The sequence below is a fragment of the Hyperolius riggenbachi genome, chromosome 4 (assembly GCF_040937935.1).
Source record: "Hyperolius riggenbachi isolate aHypRig1 chromosome 4, aHypRig1.pri, whole genome shotgun sequence".
Taxonomy (NCBI): domain Eukaryota; kingdom Metazoa; phylum Chordata; class Amphibia; order Anura; family Hyperoliidae; genus Hyperolius; species Hyperolius riggenbachi.
In genome coordinates this window covers 193,729,151-193,751,036 of record NC_090649.1, presented here as the reverse complement: position 1 = coordinate 193,751,036, position 21,886 = coordinate 193,729,151, and the positions used below count along the sequence as shown (strand labels likewise).

The 21,886-nt window shown below is 45.6% G+C and overlaps 1 protein-coding gene across 2 annotated transcripts in view; it reads right to left on the bottom strand.

Annotated features, from left to right (window-relative positions):
- Positions 1 to 21,886, bottom strand: part of LOC137571676 (probable cation-transporting ATPase 13A4) — a 293,811-nt gene that overhangs the window by 139,194 nt on the left and 132,731 nt on the right. For both annotated transcript variants that reach the window (XM_068281174.1, XM_068281175.1), the window contains exons 4-8: positions 14,998 to 15,068; positions 14,832 to 14,912; positions 9,453 to 9,522; positions 4,515 to 4,649; positions 4,335 to 4,407 (exon numbers count right to left, since the gene is read on the bottom strand). In XM_068281174.1, coding sequence (XP_068137275.1) covers positions 4,335 to 4,407; positions 4,515 to 4,649; positions 9,453 to 9,522; positions 14,832 to 14,912; positions 14,998 to 15,068 — 430 coding nt within the window. The remainder of the gene's footprint in view (positions 1 to 4,334; positions 4,408 to 4,514; positions 4,650 to 9,452; positions 9,523 to 14,831; positions 14,913 to 14,997; positions 15,069 to 21,886) is intronic.

The window sequence follows — 21,886 nt, the reverse complement described above, 5'->3', positions numbered from 1 at the left end:
GCATGGTCCATGGATTGGGGGGTCTCGGAAGGGGAGGGGCAGCCAAGCTTTTCCCTCCCCCTCCGAGCCCTTGTCCAATCCAAGGACAAGGGGCTCTTCTCCACCTCCGATGGGCGGTGGAGGTGGAGGCCGCGATTTCCTGGGGGGGGGGGGGGGTTCATGGTGGCATCTGGGTGTCCCCTTTAAAAAGGGGTCCCCCAGATACCCATCCCCCCTCCCACCTCCCAGGAGAAATGAGTATAGGGGTACTTGTACCTCTTACCCATTTCCTTTAAGAGTTAAAAGTAAATAAACACACAAACACTTAGAAAAAGTATTTTAATTGAACAAAAAAACATAACCACGAAAAAAGTCCTTTAATATTCTTAATTAACCATTAATACTTACCTGTCCCTTTAAATAAATGATCCCTCGCAATATCCTCGGAAATGTTCTATCAGTTACAATGTAACAAAGTTATTACAATGTAACAACTTTGTTACATTGTAACTACGCCGCACCCGACGTCACTCGCCGCTCAGCCGCCGCATGCACTTACGCGTCCGTGCAGGACGCTAAGTCCCCGCCGGCTCCCGCCATCCACCCCGCCCACATCTGTCACCCACATGTCACCCACATGTAGGTGACATGTGGGGGAGATGTGGGAGAGGCGGGGAGGGCAGCGGAGCCGGCGGGACTTAGCGTCCTGCACGGACCCGACAGAGCTCTGAGCTATATAGCTCAGAGATCTCTAAGCATCTTTGTATTTGGGCTCCAAGGAGCCCCATTGGTCCTTAGCAGACCTTCTGATTTGAAGGAACCCCATTGGTCTGCTAAGGACCAATGGGGCTCCTTGGAGCCCAAATACAAAGATGCTTAGAGAGCTCTGAGCTATATAGCTCAGAGCTCTGTCGGGTCCGTGCAGGATGCTAAGTTCCGCCGGCTCCGCTGCCCTCCCCGCCTCTCCCACGTCACCCACATGTCACCCACATGTGGGTGACATGTGGGTGACAGATGTGGGCGGGGTGGACGGCGGGAGCCGGCGGGGACTTAGCGTCCTTCACGGACGCTTAAGTGTATGCGGCGGCTGAGCGGCGAGTGACGTCGGGTGCGGCGTAGTTACAATGTAACAAAGTTGTTACATTGTAATAACTTTGTTACATTGTAACTGATAGAACATTTCCGAGGATATTGCGAGGGATCATTTATTTAAAGGGACAGGTAAGTATTAATGGTTAATTAAGAATATTAAAGGACTTTTTTCGTGGTTATGTTTTTTGTTCAATTAAAATACTTTTTCTAAGTGTTTGTGTGTTTATTTACTTTTAACTCTTAAAGGAAATGGGTAAGGGGTACAAGTACCTCTATACTCATTTCTCCTGGGAGGGGGGGTGGGCATCTGGGGGACCCCTTTTTAAAGGGGACTCCCAGATGCCACCATGAAACCCCCCCCCCCCCCAGGAAATTGCGGCCTCCACCTCCACCGCCCATCGGAGGTGGAGAAGAGCCCCTTGTCCTTGGATTGGACAAGGGCTCGGAGGGGGAGGGGAAAGCTTGGCTGCCCCTCCCCTTCCGAGACCCCCCAATCCATGGACCATGCGGGCTGGTATAGTCAGGGTGCGGAGCCCCACGCGGCCGGTGCTCCGCATTCTGGCTATCCCAGCCTGCATGGGGGACAAGGGGTTAAAGAGGTCTGGGAGGGGGGACCCCACGTCGTTTTTTTTTTATATTTCCCACACTCAGAACGAAGTAAGTAAAACTCTTCCCACTTGGGGGAATCTATGAAAATAATGCACTATTGTTACCTGTGCAAAAAAACCTGACATTTTCCGCATTGAAAAGACATTTTTGCCCTTGAAACTTAAAAATCGATTTTCTCAAAAACTATAAGGTCTTTTTGAAAAAAAAATGTTCCTCTTATTCCCACTGATCCCCTTAATATACCCTGGGAATTTGGTGTTCCTAAATTTTAAGCAGGCTTTGCTATTAACCGTTAAAGTCGGCGGGTTTTTAAATGTATATATTTTTCCTTTGAAACTTTAACATCGATTTTCTCAAAAACTATAAGGTCTTTTTGAAAAAAAAAAATTTCCTCTTATTCCTTCTGATCTCCTTAATATATTCTCCAAATTTGAGGCTCTCCGCAATTAAGGGGGCTTTGCTATTAACCCTTAAAGTCGGCGGCTACCTAACATTGATCCATGCGTCAACTTTTCCGCTTGGGAGCATTGCCTTACGCATTAATTGCTAGTAGGAAATTATGCGTAAGGCAATAACGTAGCAACCTACACTACGGTATTCTTACGCGTAATTGCGTAAGGGCCATGCGTAATTACAGACTTGAACCGTAGATAAATGTCTACGCCGTAAGCGTAATTCCGTAATGCGTAATAGCGTAAAATTACGCGTAATGATTCGTAAGCATCGATTTTTCCATTACGAGCAGCACTGGCACATGCATGAACCAGACGCCGAGCCAGACGACCAGGAGGACCATGCTGAACAGGACTCCGAGTATGACACATCCCTTCATCTGCTCCCCTATTGTCTCCTTCCCAATACTATCTAGATTTCAAGCTCACAAGGGTAGGACCCTCTCCCTAGTGTTTCCTATTTTTATTGTACTTTATGAAATTAACATGTTCCGCCAGTATTGGTAATAGTTCAAACTACACATAAACTATGTATGTATTTGTACTTGTGTTGCTGGATATCCTGATTGTATTTTGTGTTGAACTACTTATGTACCTTTGCTCCCCACTATTGTCTGCTTTGTACTTTGTACAGCACTAGGGAAGATATTGGTCACTGGCACCATATAAACAATAATTAAAATAATAAGCTCTAGTGGATAGATGATGGCCTGAAGAGCTGATGTGGAGCCTGGGGGATACATGAGGGATATATGGGTATCTAATGGTCAGGATATTTGAAATAGGGGCATAAAAATAGATAAGGGGTGGATGTTCGCACATGAACATAGGTGAGATATGAGGAAAGAGGATAGGAGCGATCTAGGTTTTGTTGGTAGGGTTGGAATGATAAGGTTAGGCATCAGGAAAGGATTAACATCAGGATGGAGGTTAAGGTAAGGCACTCACAAGGGTGGACTGGAACCTTCTTTTGTCCTGGAGGAAAACACAACCTAGAGGACCTTTCATGGCAGTGTATATCTTGCTTGTGAACACATTATCTATCTATCTATCTATCTATCCTTTATATGCATCTCTCTCTCTCATGAGCCCACAAAATTCCAAAATGCAAAACCAATAACCCCAAAAATCAAGTAATTATGACCCTTGAATGGCAAATACAGCGACCATTACTTCACAAGAAAATGCAGCAGTCATTACCCCACATATGTAGCACACCAAACATTGGCCATATTTAAAATGTAGTAAACGTTATCCCATATTTAAAATGTGTGCCTCCACCCTACTGTAGAAAGCAAAAGTCACATTGTACATTTTTTTTTTTAATTGTGTACTGTAAATTTTCTCATCCTCTGGTGGAAACTATTGGAAATGCTCTGGCAGTCATCTTGGATACTCCATTGATATCACATCTGCCTTCTTCCTAGCTGGAAAATGAATCATTTCTTTGCATTCATTATGGCACTTTTTTCCATTCCCCCTGGAAGATCATCCCATGATATGTAAGTTCTTAGGATCAGCAATCCATCTAAGCCTGGCAAAAATCCACTATGCATAAGATGAGCACAGGATGGACAGGATGCCTGCTATCCTGTCCTCCTAGGTCAGTGATGGCTAACCTTGGCACTCCAGCTGTGGTGGAACTAAAAGTCCCATGAGGCATTGCAGTACTCTGACAGCTCTAACTATAACTCGGGGAGGCAGAGGCATGATGGGATTTGTAGTTTTATCACAGCTGGAGTGCCAAGGTTAGCCATCACTGTCCTAGGTAGACTAAAGGGAATATAAAAACACAAGGAAACGGTCATGTAGAGGGTAGTTGAATGAAATATGCCGTGACATTATTGGTTCAAATTCTTATTACACGCTTTTTGCAAATATATTAGTGCCCTACCCCTGTAGTCACATTAAATTATCAAGAATATATTGGATCTAAGTATCTTAGTCAAAGTATTTTGCCCAAAGTATTGTGTGTGAGTACCATTGCTCAATGGTGACTCCATTGCTTCCTGCTGCAACACTGATTCTTACGTTGTCAATTCCCTGGCTCCAGAATCAGAATGTCAGAAGAATCAGAATTCAGTTTGCTGATGGTATTATGAATGGGCATCACCACACAAGATAATATTTTGTTTTGCTCTCCCCATTATAAAAGCCTGTCTGAAAACATTTGTCTGACGTACTATGCAAAATTCAACTCACCCCCACTTTTCCTGAGAACAGTAACTATTGTATGGTTATGTGATGCTACCATCTTGTTTAGTTTAACAGATTGCTGGAAAAGAAATGAAAATACAAAAAAATAAATATCATAAATAGCACTTACATATATAGAATCCAAACTTATTGATGTAAATTAATATATAAAGTGAAGATACCCACCATCCTGAGAGAGTAGACTGTGGCCACAATGGAAAGGAGTGTAATGCCAACAAGAATTGCTGCATATTCTGTGTAACCTGTAGCAAACCAAAGACTCAGAGAGAAGGCTTGGAAAATATAAAATGGATTTAAAACCTGTGAAAGCAATACAGAAAAATCAGTAAATATGTAGTGTTTATACAGTGTTTAACGCTATCCTCCAGGAGAACACTAGAGTTGTCTCGAACCTCCGATTTTGGTTCGCGAACCTCGAACGTGAACATGCGAAAAAAGTTTGTGAACCGGCGAATTTTTCGAACCGCCATAGACTTCAGTGGGCAGGCAAACTTTCAAAACTGCAAACACTAATTCTGGCCACTAAAGTGATGGAAAAGATGTTTCAAAGGGTCTATCTCCTCATCCGGGATCCATGCCTCATTCATTTTGATAAAGGTGAGGCACTGAACACTTTTTTGACCTAGGAGACTTCTCTTCTCACTGACAATGCCTCCAGCTGCGATGAAGGTCCTTTCTAGGACGCTTGAGGCAGGGCAAGCCAGAAGTTGGATGGCAAACTGTGACAGCTCTGGCCACAGGTCAAGCCTGCGCACCCAGTAGTCCAAGGGTTCATCGCTGCTCATACTGTCGATGGTTCTTTCTCTACCATTGTTAAATAAAGGGTATGGCCGGGGAATCAGGGTTCAATTCTGGTCCGGAGTGGGAGCCTGAGAAACGGCTACCACCACACGTCCAAGGAAGGCAGCAGGCATGGCACACAAGTCCTGACCCGGGGAGGTAGTGATGAAAAATAACAATACAGGACTCTTTCGAGGCCCTGTATAATGATGAGTACACTTGAAACCCTGTAATGGGTCTCTGTTATGGAGGGCAAGTCTGCCATTCATTCAACTGTGTGGTCAACTCACTTTGGTACTTTCTGCACCATGGTGACCATGGGTAATGGCTGGGGAATCAGGGTTCAATTCTGATCCAGAGTGGGAGCCTGAGATATGGCTACCACCACACACCCAAGAAAGGACCCAATGTGCTGTATAAGTAATGTACCTGCCCTGACCGTGCTTTGCAGACCAGGCATCTGTGGTCAGATGGACCCTTGACCCAACGCTGTGTGCCAGAGATGACACCACTTGCCTTTAACGAGAATCTGTTATGGAGGGCAAGTCTGCCATCCATTCAAGTGAAAGGTATGCACTGACTCCCAGGTATAATACAATGTGCAGTGACAGATGTAGTGAAAGGTATTCAGTGACTGCTGGTATAACAATGTGCAGTCACACAGGTGCAGTGAACAGTTATGCAGTGACTGGTATATAACACTGCGTGCTGTCATGCAGGTGCAGTGAACATGAGCAGGTATGCACGGTCGGACTGGTATTAAAAATGTACAGCTTTCACACACAGATGCAGTAAAAAGGTAGGCACTGAATGTGCTGGGCCTGGCACAGTATAGCAATTAGCAAGGGCCAGCTGTGACACACAGGGCTGTATAATGCAGTGTCAGTGGCACACACACACACATACACACAAAAAAAACCCACTTCACAAGAACATTAGCTCTGAAAAGAGCTCTTTTTGTGGTGCTTTTCAACAACAAATATCAGCTAGTAGCAAGCTACAAGAGCCTAACTAAGCTTTCCCTATCTCTGCAGCAGGTTCCTCTCCCTCCTCTTACTACTGCAGCAACATTGAGTGAGATAATGGCCGACGCAGCTGCCTAATATGGGGGGGGGCTCCAGGAGGGAGTGCAGCCTGATTGGCTGTCATGTGTCTGCTGACTGTGATGTAGAGGGTCAAAGTTTAGCCCGATGATGTAGCATTGGGGTGGGTCGAACTCGCCATAGAGTTCGCATTTCGACGCAAACGCGAACCACCGATGTTCACGGCCAAACCATTCGGGACAACTCTAGAGAACACAAGAAGAACATAATTCAACACAGCTATTCATTAAATATGTACTTGTAACCATCTGTGCAACAGGACTCTAGATGTCAGAGGTGGCATAACTACATAGCTCATTTAGGGCAAGTGTACATGAGTACACCACAACTACAACTAGCATTGTATTCATACCACGTTTGTGCTGCTCCTGCATCACTTTTGTAATGTATTTGTAGCTTCAAAACACAGCAGAACAGCTACTATCCAAGCTGCAAATTGGCCACCGCTAACTTGGGTTCAGCTACACAGTAGCTGAACTACAGCACTGGATTCCCTCACCATTACCTCAGTAGCTTTTTCAAAAAGACTTTATAGTTTGAGAAAATCAATTTTACAGGTTCAAAAAAGGAAAATCGTATACATTTAAATTTGATTTTCTCAAAAACTATTAGGTCTTTTTGAATTATTTTTTTTACATTGTAGCCACTAATCACCTTTATAATCTATGCAAATTTGGTAATTGTAGCATGTATGGGGGCTTTGCTATTAATGTTAAAGTCTAATCTGTGATCACGGATTTTACAGGCAATCACGGATAAAATACGAGTCGAATTCGTAAGTCAGTTTCAAATCCGGATTACAATCACGTCTTATGCGGATTTTGGGACCGCCGTGGCCGGATTTATTTGAATCTGTGATTGGGGGTAGCCGAGCATTGCTATTGTCGAGCTTTCTAGCAGATGCCTGTAGATTATGGACCAAAAGGGGTATTTGGAACTGTTCATAATTCCCTTTAATTTGACTAAAGCCCAAGTTCCAGCTGAAGAAAAGCAACCCAAATCAGGATACTGCCCTCACCATGCCACACTGTTGATGGTGTAAGGATGAGCGAATCTGAATTTTGCAAAATTGCAACAGTCTTTGGGGCTGAATTTCGTGGTTGATTGACAATACATGATATTGACACCAAACATGGTATGTATATCAAGGATACACTTGGGAACATGTAGAAAAAAACAATTTCAAAAATGTCTTATCATTTTTGAGCAAATTATATTATTTATTAAAAATTTTTGTGGGAAAACACATTTTTAAAGTGTAGTGTCATACTGAAGAGGATCTTGGGCCATTGACTCATTGTAAGGCTCCTATACATGCCATAAACACCAAATGCAGAAAAATCGCAACACATGAAAAAAATGCATGTAAACGCAATGCCATTGTAATACATTAAATGTTTGACAAATGGAAAATCACAATTCCGCTCGATGCACACAAATTCAGATAAATGTGTATGGGGGCCTAAATGTCAGAAAAAAAAAAAACTTACTGGGACTGCTAAACTTTTAAATGGGGTTAATCAGAGTCTCTTTAATTTATAGCACATGTGTACCCAAGAAGAGTGTATTCTGTAAGTAAATCAAAAGGTGCTTCAACAAAATGTTAGTTTAAGGGTATGCACACTAATGCAACCAGTGTATTGTATGTTTTTCATTTTTATACTTTTACCTCTAACAGATTTGTTTTGCAATTTCACTGTACAGATCGTAGGTGATATAACAGGGAGCCTGAAGTACAACTACAGCTAAACCTAACCCTATTCTCACACTGAACCCTCCCACTACTGATGCCTAACCTTAACCACTCCCCTAACAATGCCTAATGCTCCCATGCCACAAATCCAGTGCAAAAACCATCATAGGTGTCCACTGAAAATATTAGTATAAGTGTGAAATATGGGCACCCACGTATCTGATAAATTGCAGGCGCAGGGCCGCCTGGAATTAAAAATCGGCAAGCCCCTGCAATTTGTAGCCACATTTTTCATTGCAGGCAGCCCCCATGACCGATATTTATCAGACACCACTGGTGCTTAAATTTCATACTTATCCCAACATTTTAATAGGCGCCTTTGAGGCGCCTAACCAGGGCTGAGCCGAGGCAGAGGCGAGAGAGGCTCCAGCCTCAGGGTGCAGTGTAGGAGGGGGCCCACAACTCACTCAACTATCATTCCCCTATTGTGTTGGAAGCAGAGAGAAATACGAAAAGGTGATACAGGGCAGTGACTGCAAGCCAGATAACTAGATATTAAGGTGTTGGGGGCCCTGGGGCGCTTCTTAGTCTAATAGCAATCAGTGTGTGATGGCTGGGGTGGGAGGGATAGATGGGCGCACTTTGGTGTCTCAGCCTTGGATGTTGGTGGACCTTGTCCTAGCTCTGCGCCTAACGAGTGCTGAAATTTTGCATCTCACACCTGCAACAAGCATGCAGCCAGTGGAGTCAGACCAAAGTCAAATCATCTGATCTGCATGTTCATTCTGGGCCAGTGACTGATTAGAGGCAGAGCATCACCACAGAGGTCATACAACGGGCATTGTTTATTAGGGCATGGAGTTGGCAACCTCCGTATTCCTCTCACATGAAGTGATCTGATATGTTTATTAGGGATGCTCAGATTCAGATATTGTGGAATTGATATTCCCGCATTTCCGATCAGAAATTGGCATTTGGGATCGGAACTTGGGAATCGGAAATAGGAACTTGAAAATCAATTTCATGCAGAAATCTGATTTACTGCTACTTGGTAATTTTAGCCCAATCACAGAACTCAGAAGCATTGGACCAATCAGAGAATGCAGAATTGTTCCACTAAAGTCAGATTACTGTGGTAATTTTAGACTAATCACAAGACTCAGATACTATAGAGTATTCCTGAGTCTTGCGATTGGCCTAAAATGTCCATGGTATTCCTATTACTGCGGAAAAATTCTGCATTCACTGGTCCAAGTCAACTCAGAAGTTTTTAGCCAATCAGAGGATGCAAAAAGTAATTGAAAAATCGGAGAACGGCATTCGCAGAAATCTGAATTTCTGCGGAATCAGCATTTCTGACCATACCTAATGTTAACAATCATTTTTAAATGAAACGCTTATTGTCCTTCAGTATCTTTGAAATATTGAAAAGAACACATAAAGCTTAGGTATATATTACTCATATGAGATTAGTATGTTGATTTCCATTTTTCAAGGCAATTTCTGTTAATGAAAGTGAATTCATACCTCTTTGAAAAGCAGCTTCAAGATAGGGGTCACTTCTACATCAATTCTATTCAAACCACAAATTTGTTTTCTGCTCATAAATAAAAAAAATATTACATCAGTACAAAGTCAGTCATTTTGAGATTCTCAATTTCTTGTCCATAAATCATCTTTCATGAGAAATGATGGTGAAGCACATGTATGATTTGGTGATGTGAGCAATTTCTAATTGGAGTTTAAATTTTTCAAAATTAAAGGAGAAATTGAGCATTTAGATTTTAGGTATGTTTCTTGTAAGTTTTAACGTTTTATCTGTTAATCCTATGCATATAAAACTCTTTTCCACATATAGTGAGATAAAAAAAAAAAAAGGTCAAAATTGTCCCTGAGGATGTTACATTTGACTTTACTACCTTTCCTTGATTCATTTTCATGTCTTTTTTTTTTTGTTTTTTTGTGTGTGGTAATTGTCTTAGACAGCACTCCACACTCGCTATTGTCGTGCAGGGTCTAGTCTATCTGGCTTAGGCAGACTTCTTCAATACCAAACAAATTGCATGACCAGCACTGTCGATTCAGGTAGTCGTTTTTATTTACTTCCAAGATGTAAACAAATACAGCCAGGACATTCGAAAGCTCAACCAGGATGTAACTACAGTGCCTTACAGCTCTGTAATATAGCTCTTGCTACACGCTGTGGACAGAGGGTATTTTTGGACAGGAACCATGTCTACTTTGCAGTGTAGGTCTTCTCAGCACGACGGACTGTCACCGTTTCGAGCGGACAAACCGCTCTTTATCAAATGATACATTTGTGTGGTAAGTTGTATGAGTGAGCAATAAACTGTTAAAGCTGTGCAGTGCTGAATTGTGAAAATGGCCTGGTCACTAGGGGATATAAACCTGTGGTCCTCAAGTGGTTAACATGCAGGGACGCTGAAGGACTCTGGAAGCTATCTAAATAAACTTTTTTTTATCTCCCTCCCTAACTGTCATACAAAAAAAAACACTCCTTATGCGCTTACACACATCACAGTCCCATCCCCCTTACCCAGAGGCAATTAGGGCAGCTTTCTGCTCATCCAGCCAAATGAAGTGCACATTAGTTCACGTGATAAGTGAAGGTTATCGTATGATCACATGCGCATTTCACGTGAACTAACGCTGTTTGTGTAATAAGCACTGTGAGCCGAACTACCTGGATATCCAAACGTTTTTTCGGTATCCGACCTTGGATCCGGATTCCAGAGAGCTGGATAAATCCTGAATGCACTATCCGAGCTAACTCGGATACCTATTAGGTATCCGGAATCCGGACGGATACTTAGTTCAGGTATCCAAATCCGGGTATCGTAACCACGAAGAGGTCGTCCATGACGTAATTGAGCCAATCAGAGGGCTCCCAGCCGAAGCTGTACTGCACGATTCTGTACTGCAGCAGCTGCTAGTTAGGTCCTGTGTGTGCACAGACCAGGGCTGCTGCTGGCCTGCTATTTGCCTTAGCTACAGTATAGTTTAGGTAATAGGATTACTGTGTTATTGTGTAGTTAGTACTGCTAATTAGTACTGTGTTGGCTTACTACAGATTACTTCAGTGCTGCTGTGGTGAGTCAGTGTGACAGTTAGACAGTTACTGTGCACTGTCTTCTACTCTGCTGTCTGTCACTCCATTAGGTGAAGTACTATTACTGTGCTACTATCCACCACTGATTTTCTTTAAAGTTTAAAGTCCAAGAAGAGAACCCCAATTTTAATAAAGTAGTAATAGTACCCCACATCATCTGGTGACATTCATCAAATATAAATTGTACTATGTCTGCTGGCACTGGCAGCCGGGGGAGGGGCAGCAAGGCCAAGAGGAGAGGGAGCAGCACTGCCACCACCATCAGCAGTTCTGTCGCGTCAGTGTCCATTCCGCCGCTAGCCACTGGCCGTCCAGCTGTTGGGGGAGTCACGCTGCAGAGGCGCAGCAGCGTGTAGCGGCCATTTTCCAGCAGGGTCGGCGGAGCAAATTGGAGGAAAAAGACGCCGAGCCTGTGATGGAGCTGATGGTGGATGAGCAGGCCACCACCAGCTATTACGCCACTACAATAGCTGCATCTACCTCCGCCTCCTGCTGCTGCTGTCTGTGTTACCCACCGCCAGCCGCCACGGTCCACACAGAACAAATCTTCTGCTGCCAGTCTGCCACCAGCTATTAAGCCACTACAACAGCTGTATTTGAGCTGGCAGCTATGCAGGAGAGACTAGACTAACCACTGGACGGTCACAGCAGTTTCGGGCAAGCCTGCCCAGCTCCAATGGGATGATGACAGGGGCTGTACTGCCGATTTAGCCGCAGTGATAACTCAGTCTCCTGTGAAGCGGCAAGCGCTGCAGGTCCACACCTCCTTCCCCGCTGGTGTGTGACATCACTATGGATTAGCCAATTGCTGCCGCGTATCGGAAGGTACACCTTCCTTTCTCAAAGCTGGCTACGGGTCAAAGGTAGTATGGTTTTTAAAGGGACTGGGAGCACTCAATGATCACCTTATTCAGTTGCATAGAGGTCCAGGTCTTTATTCAGGCCAGATGGAATTAAAGTATTCTAACTGCAGATCCAGTATGTTTCATGCCTCAACATCTCCAATATGAAGTCACCTCTCCTCCATGGTCTCTTCACTTTTTCTATAGCACACAATTTTATTCCTTTAAAGGAACAGTTATGCTCTTGTTTGTAGTGCGCTAATAAAGGATGCTTCTTATTCCCTTTAGAAATATTAGCACATTAGCATGTTCCCCTAATCTTTCTCTTAAAGGGCACTTTGTTCTGCCCACATATTGCCTATGACAAGGACATGTCAAAATGTAAATGACATCCGTAGTGTCACATCTCATTGTTTGAGGTGGATGTAACTTCATTCACTCTTTCAACTGATAAACCTGCTTCCCTGCATGTCCTCCAAAATCCACATTTCTTACAATGACCTGACTTATTTTTCTCAAAGTGTTTCTTCACAGTTGGAGCTAGGATGCTACCAAGATTCTTAGATCTCTTAAAAATCATTCTGGGTTGCTCAGGCAATATAGAAGTAGATAATCTTTCTTTAGGATCTGCCAGTGTTTACCTACAATCTTCTCCCCCCCTTATTGCTTGTGAGGAGTAATTCAGTACCATATTTGGATATTCATTATTGTACTTTTTATTTGCATTTTTTCTTCTATTAGGTCCTGTCTAGAAATACATTTGGCTTTTTCCTTAGCACCTTAAATGGTGTCAAGGGGATAACCCATCTCCTCAAATCTCATTTGTAGTGTCTGTGCTTCTGCATCGAAATCGGCCAACCTAGTGCAATTCCTTCTTAAACGTAGAAACAGGTTTGCCAGTGACAATCAAAGTTTTTGTATTAGAGATGTAATGAACTGTGACACTACGGGTGTCATTTACATTTTGATATGTCCTTGTCATAGGCAATATGTGGGCAGAACAAAGCGCCCTTCAAGAGAAAGATTAGGGGAACATTGTGCTAATATGTCTAAAGGGAATAAGAAGCATCCTTTATCAGTGCACTACAAACAAGAGCATAACTGTTCCTTTAAGGGAATAAAATTCTGCGCTATAGAAAAAGGGAAGAGACCATGGAGGGGAGGTGACTTCATATTGGAGATGTCGAGGCATGAAACATATTGGATCTACAGTTTGAATACTTTAATTCCATCTGGCCTGAATAAAGACCTGGAACTCTATGCAATTGAATAAGTTGATCATTGAAAGAAAGGGGGGAGAACCGATCATTGATTGATCATTAAGTGCTCCCAGTCCCTTTAAAAACCATACCACCTCCAACCCGTAGCCAACTTTGAGAAAGGAAGGCGTACCTTCCGATACGTGGAGCGATTGGCTAATCCCTAGTGATGTCACACACACACAGTCACGTCCAAAAAGCTAAACTGGTTAAGTACATCAATCTGTTTTAACCTCCATGGTGGTAAGCCCGACACAGTGTCGGGCTAGCCGCCGCCGTGGATCACATGGCCCCGGGAGGATTTTATAAAAATAAAAAAAAGTGTATTATATGGTTAAGCTAGCACTTCGCTAGCTAACCATGTGCCCAAAGTCCCTCCGGTCCCCACCGATCACCCCCGATCACCGCCGGTATACGTACCCCCCCAGGGATCCCGCGATGGCGCAGCCTCCCAATCACCTCCAGGCTTCACTATGGGGAGGATCGGGACTGCGCATGACATCATGACGTCATGTCCGATCGGCGCCATAGCGACAGTGAAGCTCATTGGTGAAGCTGCGGCTCTCGCGGGATCGCGGACGGGTAAATATTGCCGGCGGCGATCGGGGGTTGGGTCAGAGAGGTGGCGGGGGACTTGGGACACAGTTAGCTAGCCTAGTGCTTGCTAACAAATAGAAAACATTTTTTATTAACAGAAATCCCTCCCGCGGACGCAGCCGCTGCATCTGCGTACCGCCTGGGAGGTTAACCGAAATAACTCAATATTAGGGCCTATTTCCATTGGATGCAGAATGGATGCAGAAAAACTGACTCCAATGAATTTCTATAGGCGTGTTTCCACTAAAGACGATTTTTCTGATGCAGATTTTCCCATATGCATTCATTGGAGTCAGTTTATCTGCATCCATTCTGCACCCAATCTGCGTGTAGTGGAAATAGACCCTTTATTGTGCACATATTTTTTATTTTTTTTCCTATTTTTACCTATTGCAGTAGGTTGGTGGATGTAACAGGTGTGTAAATGTGTGGATGCATTGCTATGCTCTTAAACACCGCAGATGATAACGCAGTATATAGCATTACAGAATCTCTTTGAGCGAATCAATTTATTGTGATACTGTTGTAATTTTATTAGTGAATAAATTAGATTTTAATTATCTACCGAGCGCTGTCTGAATCACTATTAATATTTTTCTCTATTTATTAGAGAGCATTTGGGAAGCCTTCATTCCTGCACAGCTGCTGATTTTCAAATAGGCGCAACACTGCTCATATTTGAATTATAAGAAGTGGTTTTTGGCTGGAATTTCATGTTTCTCAGGGGTCCACTGTTTATATATGTGCAAGATTATGTCAACAACAGTCTGTATAAGTGATGGGATTTTTGTCTTTTACCTATTTAATATAAAGGGGAATATATCTATCCTATAAAATAAAACTCCTGCATCTCTGCGTCCTTTCCCTGTGTGTGTGTGTCCCTGCTTTGCACTACTGTGTGGGACAGGAGCAGGATGGACCAGGGGGCCGGGTGGGCGGGTTCTGCGCGAGCAGCGAGTGAATGCACGCACACGGCAGGTAAGTGTGCGCACGTGGCCATGCCAGCGCATGCGTGCGTCAGTGACAATGACAGACCTAAGCTAAGGTCACTAGTATTTATATATATTTAAAGACCTACCGCATTTCTTGCTCCTGCTGAGTGAATCCACAGCTAAAAATGTTATGTATATCTGCACAAGAGTATTCCTCTTCTAACATGCTGGAAAATAAACGTATTGAAAATGTAATACTTAAAAGTGAAAATTCATCATACATCGTTTCATAGGAAGTTAATATAAGCTTACCCAATTTTCAGAAATTCTTTTTCCTGAGTATTCCAGACATATGTAATTTTCTGTACTCGTAAACAACGTATCTACAGTTAGAAAGATGAATAATATTACATTAAAGTGACACTGAAGCGAAAAAATACTTATGATATAATGAATTGTATGGTAAGTACAAATAATGAATAGAACATTAGTAGGAAAGTAAAGAGTCTCATATTTTTATTTTCAGTTACGGTATATATCTTTTTTTTTAACAACATTGCATCATTCTGTCATATTTGCAATTACAACAAACCACACTCTGTATTTTACACTATGAAACAGAGCAGAGCTAATGGCCATTTGAACTTCCCAGCAGTAAAACCTTATTTAAAACTGCCTCTCACTTTTTTTTTTTGATGTATAGGTGCTTCAGAAAATAGGACTGTCTCTGATCCAAGTTGGGTCGGAGAGCTCATAGAAGCAGTTTTGCATAGCTAGCAACTGATGTTTCTTAACTCGTCTTGTACTGGAAACAATAAGGCTTGTTTCTTTGCTACTAATGCTCAATTTCTTAGCTGTACTATACACACAATGCATTATTTCTGAAGTCTATTTTCACTTCAGATTCCCTTTAATGTCAATTATAGCAGTAATAGTTACCACCAAAATGTAAGAACACGATTACATTTCTGTTTAAATCATCTGGAATAATAAATGAAAAATGTATTTTAATTTATGTATATTTAATAAGTGCAATGGGCAGAGGTTGTTTGCATGTAAATTAACCACAAGCCTCAACACCTGTTTTTTTTCCCTATTTAAGTCCCAGCATAATGAGCATAGCTACCCTTGTTTGTGTATGTGTCTCAGAGTCAAAAACCATTGTAGTCTGGTTGTAGGCTCAGGCTGTAGCACTCCTGCCCCTGTGTCAGCAAAGCTCATTTATGTAATGGTGTATGCAATTTGATGTACAATTTCAAATAAATTAATGTGTTTCCTTTCATAAAGAAACACAGGTTAAGAACAAAAGTCCAGCTTAAAGAGACTCTGAAGCCAATTTAACCTCTTGACGACCAGCTAACGCCGATTGGCGTAAACTGGTCGTCTGCGGGTTACCATGGAAACGGCGGCTCGATCGGCCTTTCCATGTCAGTTCACGGAGGGTGTCTCCGTGAACAGCCGGAGAGCCGTGATCGCGGCTCGCCGGCAAAATGTAAACAGGCGGGGAAGAAATCCCCGCTGTTTACATCATACGGCGCTGCTGCGCAGCAGCGCTGTAAGGCAGATCGGCGATCCCCGACCTCCGATTGGCCAGGGATCGCCAGCACGTGATAGGCTGAAGCCTATCCTTCAATGCACAGGACGGAAATCCGTCCTGCGCAGCTCACAGGGAGGGAGAGGGAGAGAGCGGCGAGACGGCGGAGAACGCTGCGGAGGGGGGCTTTGAAGAGCCCCCCCCCCGCTAAGCAAATGCCGCCGGCGGCGATCAGACCCCCCAGCAGGACATCCCCCTAGTTGGGAAAAAAGGGGGGTAGTCTGATCGCCCTGCTGCACTCCTGATCGGTGCTGTAGAGCGCACGCAGCACTGATCATTGAAAAATCCCCTGGTCGGCAAGTGGTTAAAAACAGGTTTTTACCTTTTATTTATGTTAAGCATGTTTGCCCCTGTTAAAACACCGCTATCCCACAGCAGAACAAGGGTTTTTTATCCCCCAAATCCCCTGGGGCACATTGTGGGGCTCCTTCCGCATAGAGGCAGAGCTTTTGGCTGCCGCTCTACCTCTACCTGCGTCCATCAGCGCGGATTGCCGCCTCTCCCCGCCCCTCTCAGTCTTCCTTCACTGAGAGGGGCGGGGAGAGGCGGAGATCCACTGCTGATGGACGCGCATGGAGGCAGAGCTACAGCCGAAAGCTCTTCCTTCATGAGCAGCAAAATCCACGACCAAGAAAGTTTTGGATTTGGCACAGGGGATTTGGGGGGTAAAAAACCCTCGTTCTGCCGCGGGATAGCGGTGTTTTAATAGGGGCAAACATGCTTAACATAAATAAAAGGTAAAAACCCATTTTTAAGTGTCTTCAGAGTCTCTTTAAAGTGGAACTCACAGGACAGAAGGAAAACAGATAAATGCACCCTGTATGTATTTGGACAGCTTAGCCTGTCTAATTCCACCTCATCCTTGACTAATCACAACTGTAAATTGATCTCACAACTGAGTCAGCTGGCTGCTTTGGCAGAGCAGCTAATTTGTAAACCCAGGATGTTAACCCTATGTCTGCTTCCATGAAAGCATGAAGTAGACACACTGCAGATTTATTTCAGGATATGTATCAGCTGTAACATAGAAATGTTTTTCTTTACAGGTTATTATGTTGTTGCTTATCTTTTAGAGCACAGAGGAAGTTCTGAGTTCAGGTGCCAAGTGCGAAATGCAAAGTGCAAAGTGCAAACAAGTGCAAAGTACCACGTGCAAACACGTCCAAAGTGCAAAGTACCATGTGCAAAGTGCCAAGGGCAAGGTGCAAAGTGCCATGTGAAACACGTGCAAAATGCAAAGTGCCACGTGCAAAGTGCCATGTGCAAAGGGCCATTTGCCATGTGCAAACACATGCCAAGTGCAAAGTGCAACATGCCAAGTGCCACGTGCAAAGTGCCACGTGCAAAGTGCCACGTGCAAAGTGCCACGTGCAAAGTGCCATTTGCCATGTGCAAACACGTGCCTTGTGCCACTTGCCTTGTGCCACGTGCCTTGTGCCACAAGCCAAGTGCCACGTGCAAAGTGCCACGTGCAAAGTGCCACGAGCAAAGTGCCACGAGCAAAGTGCCATGAGCAAACACGTGCAAAGTGCCAAGTGCCAGGTGCCAAGTGCCACGTGCAAAGTGCCACATGCAAACACGTGCAAAGTGAAAAGTGCCACATGCAAAGTGCCACGTGCAAAGTGCCACGTGCAAAGTGCCACCTGCAAAGTGCCATTTGCCATGTGCAAACACGTGCAAAGTGCAACGTGCCAAGTGCCACGTGCAAAGTTCCACGTGCAAACGTGCAAAGTGCCACGTGCAAAGTGCCACGTGCAAAGTGCAATGTGCAAAATGGCACGTGCAAAGTTCCACATGCAAAGTGCCACGTGCAAAGTGCCATGTGCAAACACGTGCAAACACATGCCACGTACCAAGGGCCATGTGCAAAGTGCGACTTGCCATGTGCAAACACGTGCCAAGTGCCAGGTGCCAAGTGCCACGTGCAAACACGTGCAAAGTGCCAGGTGCAAAGTGCCAGGTGCCAAGTGCCATGCGCCACGTGCAAAGTGCAAAGTGCCACGTGCAAAGTGCCATTTGCCATGTGCAAACACGTGCCAAGTGCCAAGTGCCAAGTGCCAGGTGCCAAGCGCCAGGTGCCAAGCGCCAAGTGCCAAGCGCCAAGCACCACGTGCAAAGTGCCATGTGCAAAGTGCCACGTGCAAACACGTGCAAAGTGCCAGGTGCCAAGTGCAAAGTGCCACGTGCAAAGTGCCACGTGCAAAGTGCCACGTGCAAAGTGCCACTTGCCATGTGCAAACACGTGCCAAGTGCCAGGTGCCAAGTGCCAAGTGCCAGGTGCCACGTGCAAACACATGCAAAGTGCAAAGTGCCACGTGCAAAGTGCCATTTGCCATGTGCAAACACGTGCCAAGTGCCAAGTGCCAGGTGCCAAGCGCCAAGTACCAAGCACCAAGCACCACGTGCAAAGTGCCATGTGCAAAGTGCCACGTGCAAAGTGCCACGTGCAAACACGTGCAAAGTGCAAAGTGCCACGTGCAAAGTGCCACGTGCAAAGTGCCACGTGCAAAGTGCCACGTGCAAAGTGCCACGTGCAAAGTGCCACTTGCCATGTGCAAACACGTGCCAAGTGCCAGGTGCCAAGTGCCAGGTGCCAAGTGCCAGGTGCCACGTGCAAACACGTGCAAAGTGCAAAGTGCCACGTGCAAAGTGCCACTTGCCATGTGCAAACACGTGCCAAGTGCCAAGCGCCAGGTGCCAAGTGTCAGGTGCCAAGTGCAAAGTGCCACATGCAAACACGTGCAAAGTGCAAAGTGCCACGTGCAAAGTGCCACGTGCAAAGTGCCACGAGCAAAGTGCCACGTGCAAAGTGCCACGTGCAAAGTGCCACATGCAAACATGTGCAAAGTGCCATTTGCAAACACGTGCAAAGTGCAAAGTGCCACCTGCAAAGTGCCATGTGCAAAGTGCCAAGTGCCACCTGCAAAGTGCCACGTCCAAAGTGCCACGTGCAAAGTGCCATTTGCCTTGTGCCACGTGCAAAGTGCCACATGCCAAGTGCCACGTGCAAAGCGCCACGTGCAAAGCGCCACGTGCAAAGCGCCATGTGCAATGTGCCACGTGCAAAGATCAAACACGTGCCAAGTGCCAGGTGCCAAGTGCCAGGTGCAAAGTGCCACATGCAAAGTGCCACGTGCAAAGTGCCATTTGCCATGTGCAAACACGTGCCAAGTGCCAAGCGCCAGGTGCCAAAGGCCAGGTGCCAAGTGCCAAGTGCCAGGTGCCAGGTGCCAGGTGCCAAGCGCAAAGTGCCACGTGCAAAGTGCCATGTGCAAAAACGTGCAAAGTGCAAAGTGCCATGTACAAAGGGCCACGTGCAAAGTGCCATTTGCCATGTGCAAACACGTGCCAAGTGCCAAGCGCCAGATGCCAAGTGCCAGGTGCCAAGCGCCAAGTGCCAGGTGCCAAGTGCCAAGTCTCAAGTGCCACGTGCAAAGTGCCACGTGCAAACACGTACAAAGTGCAAAGTGCCACGTGCAAACACGTGCAAAGTGCCAGATGCCAAGTGCCACGTGTAAAGTGCCACATGCAAACACGTGCAAAGTGAAAAGTGCCACATGCAAAGTGTCACGTGCAAAGTGCCACGTGCAAACACGTGCAAAGTGAAAAGTGCCACATGCAAAGTGCCACATGCAAAGTGCCATGTGCAAACACATGCAAAGTGCCAGGTGCCCAGTGCAAAGTGCCATGTGCAAAGTGCCATGTGCCACGTGCAAACACTTGCAAAGTGCCACGTGCCTTGTGCCACATGCCTTGTGCCACGTGCCTTGTGCCACGTGCCTTGTGCCACGTGCAAAGCGCCACGTGCAAAGTGCCATTTGCCATGTGCAAACACTTGCAAAGTGTCACGTGCCTTGTGCCACATGCCTTGTGCCACGTGCCTTGTGCCACGTGCCTTGTGCCACGTGCAAAGCGCCACGTGCAAAGTGCCACGTGCAAAGTGCCATGTGCAAAGTGCCACGTGCAAAGTGCCACTTGCCATGTGCAAACACGTGCAAAGTGCCAGGTGCCAAGTGCCACGTGCAAAGACGTGCCAAGTGCCAGGTGCAAAGTGCCAGGTGCAAAGTGCCATTTGCCATGTGCAAACACGTGCTAAGTGCCAGGTGCCAAGCGCCAAGCGCCACCTGCCACATGGAAAGTGCCACGTGCAAAGTGCCACGTGCAAAGTGCCACGTGCAAACATGTGCAAAGTGCCACGTGCAAAGTGCCACGTGCAAACACGTGCAAAGTGCAAAGTGCCAAGTGCCACATGCAAAGTGCCACGTGCAAAGTGCCATTTGACATGTGCAAACACGTGCAAAGTGCCACGTGCAAAGTGCCATTTGACATGTGCAAACACGTGCAAAGTGCCAAGTGTAAAGTGCCACGTGCAAAGTGCCACATGCAAACACGTGCAAAGATAAAAGTGCCACATGCAAAGTGCCACGTGCAAAGTGCCATGTGCAAAGTGCCACATGCAAACATGTGCAAAGTGCAAAGTGCCATGTGCAAACACGTGCAAAGTGCCACCTGCAAAGTGCCATGTGCAAAGTGCCATGTGCCACCTGCAAAGTGCCACGTCCAAAGTGCCACGTGCAAAGTGCCATTTGCCTTGTGCCACGTGCAAAGTGCCACGTGCCAAGTGCCACGTGCAAAGCGCCACGTGCAAAGCGCCACGTGCAAAGCGCCACGTGCAAAGCGCCACGTGCAAAGCGCCACGTGCAAAGCGCCATGTGCAAAGTGCCACGTGCAAAGTGCCACGTGCAAAGATCAAACACGTGCCAAGTGCCAGGTGCCAAGTGCCACGTGCAAAGTGCCACATGCGAAGTGCCACATGCAAAGTGCCATTTGCCATGTGCAAACACGTGCCAAGTGCCAAGCGCCAGGTGCCAGGTGCCAAGTGCCAGGCACCAAGTGCCAGGTGCCAAGCGCCAAGTGCCACGTGCAAAGTGCCACGTGCAAAGTGCCATGTGCAAAAATGTGCAAAGTGCAAAGTGCCATGTACAAAGGGCCATGTGGAAAGTGCCATTTGCCATGTGCAAACACGTGCCAAGTGCCAAGCGCCAGATGCCAAGTGCCAGGTGCCAAGCGCCAAGTGCCAAGTGCCACGTCTCAAGCGCCACGTGCAAAGTGCCACGTGCAAAGTGCCACGTGCAAACACATACAAAGTGCAAAGTGCCACGTGCAAACACGTGCAAAGTGCCAGATGCCAAGGGCTCGATTCACAAAGCGGTGCTAACCCAGTTAGAGACTTTAGGCGTGATAACCATTGCACCATGCTGGTGAAAAGCCAGTTTAGGCGTGATAAGTTTAGGTGTGATAAGTTTAGGTGTGATAAGTTTAGGCATGCTAAGTTTAGATAAGTGTAGATAGCGTGCAAAGTCCCGCACGCAAAGCAGCGCCATTAAACTCTATGCGATGTGCACCAGACTTTGCTAGCGCAAAACTTTTGATCAGCTGTGCACTGTGGTGCTAACGCAGTTGGTGCTTAAACTTATCATGCCTAAACTTATCACACCTAAACTTATCATGCCTAAACTTATCACACCTAAACTTATCACAGCTAAACTTATCATGCCTAAACTGAGTTTAGGCATGATAAAGGGCTTTTCACCAGCGTGCTAACTG